Below are 11,501 nucleotides of genomic sequence, written 5' to 3' on the forward strand. Positions count from 1 at the left end.
TGTGCAAGATTACTTATTCTGATTACAGTTTATTTTGTGTTTGTGTTATTCAGTAGTCAATTTTAATTGTACGCTATTAGGGCTGTAACGATACATTCGACTCACGATTCGGTTCATATCAGTATTTTTGACCTACGGTTCAATACACCTCACGATTTCTGAAATGCACTTTATTTTAGGGATACATGTATTAGCACTAATACATACAGTGTTAATGATAAGTAACTTGTAAGGCAGGTACTAAGCAAACGCTAAGGCCTACTAGGCTAAGGCCTACGCTAAGGCCTACTTACTAAGGTTAAATTGGTAATAAATCCCTTATTGTGCATTAACAAAACATTTGCGAATACATGCTTTACAAATGTTTGATTTTGCTTTGTACATGCCTTACAAGTTACTTATACAGGGACACTGTATGTATTAGTGCTAATAGATGTATCCCTAAAATAAAGTGTTACCATGTATCTTATTTTACGCTTGGAAGCACTATTACAATGTATCATATGGTTGTTTTCTGGCCTGAAAGATAACAAAACTCTGAAAGGGCGTATCACGATACTGCCTCCTTACATCACGATACAGTATCGTGACTGAGTATCACGATTACTTGCTTCGATCCCTATCGTTACAGCCCTATATGCCATGGTTCCATATAGTCTCTGCCATGACTTTGTTTTGAACCGAACAATGTGAGGCAATGTGGAGGTGCTGAAGTTATAGTTTGCAGGTGAACAGTGGGTTCTGATGTGGAATGTAATTCCATCCGGCAGAGCAGTGCTGCATGCTAGTCTTCACTGATGACCTCACCGGCATAACCTGAGCTGAGTCAAGTGCCTGTGGCTCTATTTAGGACATCCCTCACTCTCCAGATGATTAGGCCTTACATAAGACCCCAATGTCACATCAGCAGGCCATTCAGCTGATCCATATTAAGTGATTACTCACATAGTAGAAAGCTCATGACAGTTTGAGATGGAGCTGATGACGGGGCAGTGTTTATGTTTTCCCCGCTGCTCTATACCTTCATTTGCTTTGTTGCACAACATCACCTGAGTACTAGAGGTGATCAAGATATCATGTCACTCTGAGCACAGGCACTGTAAAATATGTAATGGATATTACTCCACCATAACAGCACGTCAGATGCAAGCACGCCTCTCAAATAAACTATTATTACAAGTGACTATCATCCTTCCTAACAGACTTGTGTTCTATTCTTATTCAACCAATACGTCGTCTCCTGACTCACCTCTTGTCTCTTCTCTGTGTGTTTTTCCAGGTCCTGGCTACAGGTCTTAGTGGCTTGTACTCGTCGCTACCCACCAAGCTGGAGGTCCGCAGTGATGAGTGGCACTGCCTCCACAGGGAGGACTGGCAACAGATGCCCACACTTGTACAGTTCCTCAATTCACTTGAATTCTGCAATGCTGTCATCCAGGTGACATTGTGTTATTATTAAACATAATATTTAAATTGTTTTTCTCCGTTCCACATTCTCGTACACTGCGGTGCAATAATTTGTCCTCATTTTTAGGAGAAATGCTGCACTCTCAGGTGTAAGTCTTTTATTCTTGTGGATTAGCATGACAGACAGACGTTTCGGCCTTAGCCTTCTTCAGCGTCTTACCCCAGAGTGCGGCTTTTCTACTAAATATAAACTTTGCAGTTCGCTCACACCCGAAGACCTTGCTAAAAAACAGTTGGGAGTTGAGCGCACTTTCTGAAAAAAGACATTAATTTGTCCTCCTCATACTGTACATTACGTTGCAGGTGGCACATCTTTCCATAAGAGATCAGCTGTTGGGGTACATCTACAATGGCTTTCTGGTACCTGTCATGGCCCCAGCCCTGCACAAGGTCAGCATTATAAATTACAAAATGTGTCTTCTCCTGACAGTAGACCATCTGTTTATGTTTCAGCGACTTGTTTCAAACTGTGCGTGTGCGTGTGCGTGTGCGTGTGCGTGTGTAGTTGACCCTTGAGGAAGTGATGACCACCACCGCCTACCTAGACCTGTTCCTGAGGAGCGTGTCTGAACCAGCCCTCCTGCAGACCTTCCTCAGCTTCATCTTGCTCCATCGCCATGACAACGTACACATCCTGGATACTCTAGTCAGCCGCATCAATGTGCCTTTTCACGTAAGCCCAAACCATTGGCCTCCCATTTTCACCTCTGAATGTCTCCGTTTCAGTGACTTATAATCATATAACATCTAACAACCCCTATTGTATTCCATAACCTAAAACATTAAAACTTAAATTCATTCAATTCTCCATCACGTCACCCCTGAGTGAATTATTGCAATTAATTGTAAAATCTAGGAAAGAGAGCAAGGCCTTGTCCCTCCTCTTTTGCAATGTTGCTCATTGTTGCACTCCCATTTTTGTAGTTGGGGACAGTTTCCTTGGCCCTCTTCCGCACTCTGATTGGCTTGTATTGTGAAGATGTCATGCTACAGCTCATACTACGGTGAGTACTTTACTTGACATCTATATTATCTTATTGATGAAAAGGATGACACTCACACTTTTGACCTAATGGCCATTGGCAACTAAGGAGCTGTCGATTGAGAATGAAAGACACCTTTGGATAAGGAGGATTTGGTACCTACTACTAAGAGGACACCCGTCTTACCACAAGTAAAAATCCTGTCACGGATTTCTTCTAAATCGTGACTGAAATTAGTAAATGGTCTACCTCTCTCGGCTACTCATTGTGACCAGCTGATTCACAACTGTGTGGATCAAATTTGTGGTTTTTACTTTCTGAACCTGGAATTGACAGCTCTGCACTTCCTTGACCAAACTGAACAGATTTCAAAATGTTCTTCGCAGAGTCTGTTCACATCTGAACCCTAACGCTATGTTTACATTTATCTGTTTCTATATCGTTTCTATCGCGGACATACAGTATACATTAAAATACTGGAAAACGACTTCATAGGTGGAAGGATTGGAAGTGTGGTTCTCAGTTTGTCCTGGTCGGGCCCAGAATGGTCTTTTAATGCGATTGGTTCTGTTCGACGTGCAGGTACCTAATCCCGTGCAATCACATGATGCTGAGCCAGCGGGCAGTCCTGCGGGAGAGGGACTGCTACTCTGTCTCAGCTGCTAAGTTCCTGTCTCTCACACCCTCCTGCTGCTCCCCAGACCTCAGCCCTCCTCCTCTTCGGCAGCTGGATGAAGTCGTGTGGTCCAAAGCTGCAGATGAGGATGATGAGGATGACTACAAAGCTATGGGTGAGACGGGAGAAGGATGTGGGGCAAAAAAAGCTTACTGTTCATTACAAGGATTACAGTTTTAGTAAATAGACTTCACTGTGACCAACATTGGATTTGAATGTTTTTGGCCTTGAAAATGAATTCTGCGTTGGCTTAAAGAGGTAGATATGTCATGACCTTGTTAACAGTCCATAATAGCGCATTTGGATTTTTTGTGTCAAATCCTCTGGAAGGTATTATTGTCAGGTAAACAAAACAATATTTGAGCCAAGCAACAAATCTGTCTATAACAATAACAGTGCGCGTGTATCCCATGTTAATCACTGGCTTTTCCAAGACAGCCTCAGAATTTCTAGGGAATATTTGCAGATGCAATCAGAAAATGATGCTTTAATGCTGATCATGCTCTCAGTTGATTTGAGTTGCATTGTCTCCTTTGTCTCTGTTACATTTTACTTGTAAGTTCACTTCTAATTGTGTCAAGGATGTTAAGTGGCACTGATTAATGAGCTGACGACATTGCATTTCCTCCTTCCCAGACACAGAAAAGGACTGCCCTCAGGTAGACAGCTCAGGTCCCTCCTGCGTCATTGGCTCGGAGATTTACATGGACGTGAGCTACTTGCATTACTTGTATGATGCCCGCAGTGGCATCAGCAGATGCATCCGTGCCTGTCAGGTGTGGTCAGCACCTTACGATGGTGAAACGCCCCCACCTGACGAGTACCAGCCGAGTACACTTGAGGAAGTGGGCAAGCCACGTGCGTCCTCTCTTTCACGAAAGCCTCCTCCACAACCCCGTCAGCCTCAGAAACCCCGTCCAGACCCCCAGAGGGACTCCCCTGCTGCCCCAAACCTGCAAGAGCTGGAGTGGGACGACAGCTACGACGCAGGCCCTGCTCAGCCCCTGCCAGAGCCAGAGGTCACGCAACCAATGCCAGTTGAACCTCCGAAACACATCCAGGAGCTTAGGAAAAATGCCATCATGCTCATTAAGGGGGCCTACATTGAAGAGTCAGATTTTCAAAATGATGTGATGGTGTACAATCTTGTGGCACAAAAGGATGCAAGTGACCCTGTAGAACGTCCTACAAATTTGAAAGCATCTCTTGCGGACAAGCAAACAAATTCAGCTGGGCAAGAATGTCTTGACAGTGATGGGCCTGTCAGCAATGGCCTCACCTCCCCTTCACATAGTGTTGAGGAGGATGAGGGCAAAAGCAGTTTACAGACCGCTTCCAACCTGGAGGGTGAGGAACTGATGGCCCAGTACGAGGAACTGATCCGCACTCTGGGGGTGGAGGCCGGGAGCCCTGCAAAGGCCGAAAAGGAGATCCAGCGTCCCGTTTCCCCCATGGAGGAGGAGGAAGAGGAGGAGGTGGACTTCAACTCGTTTTGTCCCGAAACTCCAGAGGCTGAAAAGATCCCCACCCCATTTCCCACAAAGCCTCGCAGTGGGAGCAGGATCCATGGAATGCCTTTCACTGGTAAGCAACTAAATGTTAAATTGCATTAGAGTTTTCCCTCATAGTAGTAGTAGTAGTAGTAGTACCCCTTATAGCACTAGTAGGTGCAGTTCGTCTGTACAGCGAAAGCCACCACAACTTTTTTTTTTTAAATTAGGACTATTATTACTGTGTGCGTGTGCGTGTGCGTGTGTGTGTGTGTGTGCGTGCAAGGATGTGTGTCCACGCACACCTGAGTCCTTTCTCACGTGAACCTGGACAATTGCCTCCTTCTTGGCAGCCTGCAGAACTGCTGTGTGAATGTGAACGCATATGTTTGTACAGTATGTGTATTTGAAAGCACTTTGACTCAAACTGTTTAGATGTCATATTGCCATATAAATTCCTATATAAATACATTTTGATTGATTTGATTCCTTATATTTATACATTTTAAACTGAAGAGGTAAAAAAGTAGACAGCCATATCTTTGGGACGCGAAGCACCCTTTTCATTAGAACGGGTTTATTTGTATTTGTATTTGTATTTGTATTTGATTTGATTTGATGTTGAGGGATATGCCATAAAAAATCCTATCAACTTTGTTGACATGGCAAATAAACTCGTGAACTTGAACTTATGTCCACCTCAGGTCCCTTTGTGAGTGTTCTGCTGTCACGGCTGGAGAACATGCTGGACAACTCTCTGCACGTGAACCTGCTGCTGACGGGCATCCTGGCCCAGCTGGCCACCTACCCCCAGCCCATCCTGCGCTCCTTCCTCCTCAACACCACCACCGTGCTGCAGCCCAGCGTCCGCTCCCTCTACCAGGTCAGTCTCAAACCAGTCTGGGATCTGTGTGAGAATACACCACTACCATCGCAGGATTGTGTTTGATGGTGCATCAGAGGTGTCAAAAGTAAAAGTAAAAGTACATTCATGTGGTATTACATACCTGTTACACCATTTACTCCATTGTACCTAAAGATGTAGAGGGACTGTGTTGTTACTGAATAACATAATAAAAATCCAACAAGGACCAACCACAAACCAGTGCAGAGTCCGCTGAAGACAAGTACACGGGTCTACTGGTTCCTCCATAAGTTACCCGTCTTGTGTTTTTTTTTACATTTACTTATACTTTTGACCATAGGCGTGCACAAATAGGGATGAGGTGGTGCTAAAGCACCTGCCCCTTTGCCCTACCGGACAAAAATGCCATTTTTGAAAACTCTTTTTGGGATTTTTTTAGTCATAGTGTATTGTAGTTCAAGTTGACATGATTATCTACAAGTTCTTGACCATCAAAAGCATGTGACAACAATTTCCCGACACAATACGTAGACTGTATAGCCTTGTAAGGCAGCCTGAAGTTCCACATGCCCCCCAAAATGTCTGTGCACGCCTCAGCTTTTCACACATCTGTGGTGCACAATCCAACAAAATGTCAGTTTGAGTGTGTTATCACAGCTGAATCTCTCCTGTTTAGAAAGTCTTTAAACCTTTTGCTGCATCTTCATTGCTCCTCTGTTGTGACTGTTGACCTGTGTGCTCCTTGGTGTCTCTGGGGGTTTCCGTCTGTGCTCGGGATCCATTATGCGGTCTGTACTGGCACAATGTGTACTGCCTGTCCCCTTGAGAATAGCTGCTGCTGTGCCCAGTCAACAGCTATTTGTCAACGTTAGAGGTGAAAAGACAATGAGGGAAAACTGTCTGCTTGGTTTTACTCTCGGCTCCCCTTAACGCCTCTGAGACTCCTGAAACAAGCCACTCAGTGAACCTAGTGAATCTCGGGTCTTTGGTCAAATGCTCGCCATCTCAAAAATCTTTGCAAGTGAGACTATTATGCTAATGTAGCCCTTTACCACAGAAACATTGTCAAGAGAGACCATCTAAAGAAGCTCTTGAGTGTTCCATGCATAATTGAAAACAACCTGTAAGCAATTTAATCTAATACAGGGGTTCCCAAACTTTACCATGACAAGGCCCCCCATATACCAGTAGATTCCAGCCAAGCCCCCCCCCCCCCCCCCCTAACATAGGCCGTGCCACACTATTTTTGCTGTGCACTCAGTTTCACAACTCGATGAAGTTAGTGCATTTATAAACTCATTCAAGTACTACAGAAAGCATAATACATCAAAATATATTAACATTGTAAAGTAGAAAATGACTCCACTGGGATTGTTTAGTTTATTTTTGTTTATTATTTTGCCTTACTTAAGTTAGTCAATTTATTAAATTATTCAGTTTATTCTGCTACACTTTTCCTTCCAACCTGCCAATCCCCTCTGAGCCCCCTAGGGGTCCCCGACCCCCACTTTGAAAACCCCTGACCTAATATAATGCTGGTGACTGATATGAAGCCCAAGCTTAAATGGAAATGACAACAGTGAAAGATGGGTTGAAGATCCTTATATATCCTGTACATATCGGCCATCTCGTCAGTAGTTGGGAAATGTGATGAAAGCTCACACTCTGCAGGTCTTCAAGCGTCTGGCTTTGGTATGTGTCCACCAGGCAACTGATTTAAAGAGCTTGGGTATTTATTTTGCCTGTGACTAACTTTTTTAATCAATGCCTCTGATTGCAGGTGCTGGCTTCTGTGAAGAATCAGATTGAGCAACTTGCAGTGACCCGGAAGGACTTTACTGGCCTGCTGACAACTGCTCAGCACTCCCTACTGGCCAGAGAGAGTTCTCTCTGGAGTCAAGGCAAGTTCATCACTAGTCAGCTTGGGTTGTCTACTTGACCATTGGCTATCAAAGCAGTTAATAGTCTTTATTAATACTACTAAAAACGTAAAAGTGTAGCTTTTAGTGTTATATTCATCATCACCCTCACATATCTTTTTTTAAAAGTTTTTTTTTTAAGTTAAAAAGAATTGTTTTTTTTCCCCTCAGAAAATGAACTGTAATGTCACTGTGGATTGGTGCCAGTTGAACATACAGTGCTACAAATTTTATGTAAAATAATTCAGAAAACTTCAGAAATATGAATACGGAATGTTTAAATGTATTCAGTTTGTATATTTGAAGGAGAAGTGCTGTTCCTATTGCAACTTTTGCTGCATCATTTTCCCCTGGCTCCCCTGGCATTCATTATACATTTTATGGCCTCGCTTGGGTCAATGGTCTTGGAAAATCTGACTTGTATCCTCATGTTTCCCCCGTTCATCTGAAAATATTCTTCCCATTAGTCACAGCTGTCTTCTCAGCATTTAATATTAATGACGATTGTCGATGAACATACGCACATTAGGATGAGAACATGTCAAATGTATTCTGTATCATTTCCAGTGCACACTGCTCTCGAGTTGAAAAGGGCATGCTTTCTGACATAAAATCATTGTGCATGTACTATGCCTATTTACAATACTATGGATCCAGTTTCTAATCCATACATGTCATGTGTCTTTTGTGTGATCAGATTCTCACAGTCAGGAGAGTCTGGACAAGGGCAGGACAAAGCAACCGGTGGTCCAGCCCAAGACGATCCTGCCAGCCAACCGCACTGAGGTCTATGGTACAGTCCTGTTCACAGAGTTCCTGAAGGAGCTGGCTGCTATTGCTCAGGAGCACACTATCCTCTCACACCTCCCCATGGAGGAGTAGCCGTGGCCTGCCTGCCTGCCTGACACATCTCCAATGTCTTAAGAACCTTTCGATAATGAACTTCGTATCTTTCCCTGCACTAATAGATTTCAAGATACCTCTCGTTTGGATGGATAATGAACTTTTAAATCTGTGTTTTGTTTTTACAAAAAGGTCACATTATTTAAAGTTTAAAGATTTTCATATGAACCAAAAAAAAACATTCCCTTTTTCTCTGGAAACATCACAAACCCCGACCCTTAGTGGCTTAACAGTTTGTGGGCAATCCTATGCAAAGTGTCTTATGTGAAAGACAGCCACAGAAGATGTTGTAAACAGAAGATGACCTACATTGACGGCCAGCTCCACCCCATCAGGGAAACTGAACACCAGTAAACAGCACTGAAACAGGAGCTGTGTAGAAGACCCAGCACAGGGGAGGGCAGTGCAGGAACCGGAGATGACCCTGTCTGCTAGCACACCTTCTCAAAGCACCGTTGTTTTCCTATGCCTTCACATTGGGTGACTTGGATCGTCGTATGTTCTTTGCTGTGGCCTTACAGTATAATAAGGCTGTCTGGGCCTCGTTGGCTCAGATGAGCTTGTGGACAACACTGCTGCCTATATGTGATGCAATGGTTTTTAAATACAATGGTTCTTCCCGAGTTTCAAACTTCACTTGGTTGTTTTTGGAGACTTACTGGCCAAGGTTAATGGCAGAGGATGCTAATTTTTGGAGTCCAAAGTCTTTGCACGTAGTCTTACACTGAAATGTGATTAGTTATTTTGCTGACAAGTTAATTAATGGTCCCAATTTCTCCATTCAGTTTGCGTGTATATATCTGTCTATCTGTGAGTAGGTCACCTAGCTGACAATCAGATTTGAGGATCTCGTGGGTTTGGTTAGCAAAAGCACAATTTATTTTTGGTTAAACATTATGATGGTACACAAGTGTTATAGAAGGCAATAGTTTATCTCTACATCAAAGGTAGAGTTCAGAGTTCAAGTCAGTAGCTGTTATGCATGTAGTGAAAATCTGAATCAAATCTTATCTTCCAAAACATGGCGGATCAGCCAAAATCACAACGGCTCCCATTTATCGACACAACACACCTCCTTGGATTTGAATAATTTAGCAGATTGATATTTTCTCCTCATTTCCACTTTGTTAGTTCATGTTCACGTTACTCTACTACGTCACAAAAACAGTCACGACACTTCCAACACTTTCATAGTGTGTACAGTCCATTAGCACATTTATATAGGCCAATAGTTTAGTTATAGTAGTGTATTAGTAATCTTTATTGTACTCTATGCAGTATAAAGACAGCGACTTGTTACCTTCCTACCTAATTACTCTGACACATTACCCTCTTGCAACTACAAAATAAACTCCTGCTTACAGGTGTAGGCCATGATACATCCACAATAAAAAGAAAATACAACAGAATCAATGATCAGTATGAAACTTTTCCGTTAGCAATCAAAGTGACTATGTAATTGCAGGTAGGACCATAGAATGATTCATGGGCTGTCCGAGGCCTGTGATATTTCCTGGCTTCACTTAAACAGTGGATATTGGGAGTTCACAATAATGTTTAGTTTTAAAGGTGTGAGCACTATCTTCATCTCAGTTGCACCTTGCCTCACTCTTGCCACTGTCTCAAAACACATTTGATACCGATTGTTGAAAGCAAACTTTTAACCATAGTGCATTATTAATGATGGACTCAGAAGTGGTAATATTCGACTGCAGTTGTCAGCGTAATGCAAATAGACAATACCTCAGTGAACTGTCTTCATTTCAGTCCCCAGTAACGAACATATCATATGGCACTCTCTACACGTGTCATACCCAATATCTAAGCCTTACTCCCTTGTAGAGCTAATCACTCATTAAGGACACTATTGTGGAAGTTTTAATGTAAACATGTTAGACATGTTTAAATTTATATATTTGAGAGGTTAATAACCATGTTCTGTACTATACTGTTTATTTTTCTGATGGGGATGGGTATTTAAACTATTTTGTAGAAAGAAAATATTCTATTGCCATATTTTTTCACAGAATCTGTGTATGTTCTGCATTTTTTCTGCTTGTCAGTTCTATGGGAGTTGACATCTATGTGTGTATAAATACATGTATGTGTAAGTTTGCATGCCTTTGGGGCTGGGGACAGGTTTCCTTCCACCACATAAGCACAATTGGTGTTATCTGTATTTCCATGAATAATGTTATGAGCCTGCATGGACTATGTTTTAGATTACCTTTTACTATGTTTCTCTCTGGCTCAAAACATTTGCCTTGAATTTGGAGGATTTTTGTAATATTTCTTCATTTCGCAAAACAGGTGTGCACATTGTACCATATAAGATGTTTTTAACAGAGTTATGCATTGGATGCACAGATTAGAACATGAACCCAAAGATATTTATGAACATGTGTAAGGTCAAGCAACTGTTAATGTGGAGTGCTTAATACAATGTCATATGCATTCCTCATGACAGTGCAGGTCTCTCAAAAGGCATTACTCCTGAACAACTGGAAATGTCATACTTTCCCCCCCGTTAGCATATTATGTTTTTGGCTACAGATGTGTCTCTATAAACACCTGTATCTGGACACTTCCACATTTACCTCCCTTCTGATTAAAACATTTATCTTCATTTCCTTTTACTCGTTTCAATTCTGTCATGCACAAATCTTTGATGATCCTCATTAAAGAAGTTAAATTGACCACGGTGTAGTGCTCTTTTCTGATATTCAAGAATTATTGTGAAGGCGAATGGTAAATAATGGCAAATCTACAGAGCTGATGTATTCAGTCTTAGTGTGTGTGCTTTTAAAGTTACATTTTTAAATTTCAAAATGTAAGTATGTGATGTGCTGACATTTATCAGAAGCAAGTGGCTTAGTAAGATGACAAAATACAAGGGCTGGAGAGCTGTCCTTATAAGGCTTTGTCCTTCTTGTGCAGTTATCTTCCATTCAAATGGAGGCTTTTGTTGAAAACTGGGTCCCCACGCAGTCATCCAAACCTTTTCTGCCTTCTGGTCAGATAAGCCATTATGTGTTTTTACACTGACCTTGTAGGGAAGGACATCAGAGGAAAATAGCCTAGGTTGACACAAAGACTAATGTAGTCCCTCAATGGTGTTTTGGTTTTAAAAATAAAAAGCAGCACCTTTAAGTGAAGGGATTGAACCTCAAGGAGGTTTTAGACAGGTCAGCCATGGTT

General features: G+C 42.2%; 1 protein-coding gene across 2 annotated transcripts in view; it reads left to right on the forward strand.

Annotated features, from left to right (window-relative positions):
* Positions 1–9,702, forward strand: part of fhip1aa (FHF complex subunit HOOK interacting protein 1Aa) — a 33,898-nt gene extending 24,196 nt beyond the window's left edge. For both annotated transcript variants that reach the window (XM_063218376.1, XM_063218377.1), the window contains exons 4-12: positions 1,280–1,438; positions 1,771–1,857; positions 1,973–2,140; positions 2,392–2,471; positions 3,033–3,241; positions 3,763–4,710; positions 5,321–5,499; positions 7,262–7,382; positions 8,098–9,702. In XM_063218376.1, the coding sequence (XP_063074446.1) occupies positions 1,280–1,438; positions 1,771–1,857; positions 1,973–2,140; positions 2,392–2,471; positions 3,033–3,241; positions 3,763–4,710; positions 5,321–5,499; positions 7,262–7,382; positions 8,098–8,282 (2,136 nt within the window). In that variant the 3' untranslated portion in view covers positions 8,283–9,702. The remainder of the gene's footprint in view (positions 1–1,279; positions 1,439–1,770; positions 1,858–1,972; positions 2,141–2,391; positions 2,472–3,032; positions 3,242–3,762; positions 4,711–5,320; positions 5,500–7,261; positions 7,383–8,097) is intronic.
* The last annotated feature ends 1,799 nt before the right edge of the window (positions 9,703–11,501 follow it).

Source organism: Engraulis encrasicolus, chromosome 16, assembly GCF_034702125.1.
Source record: "Engraulis encrasicolus isolate BLACKSEA-1 chromosome 16, IST_EnEncr_1.0, whole genome shotgun sequence".
Taxonomy (NCBI): Eukaryota; Metazoa; Chordata; class Actinopteri; order Clupeiformes; family Engraulidae; genus Engraulis; species Engraulis encrasicolus.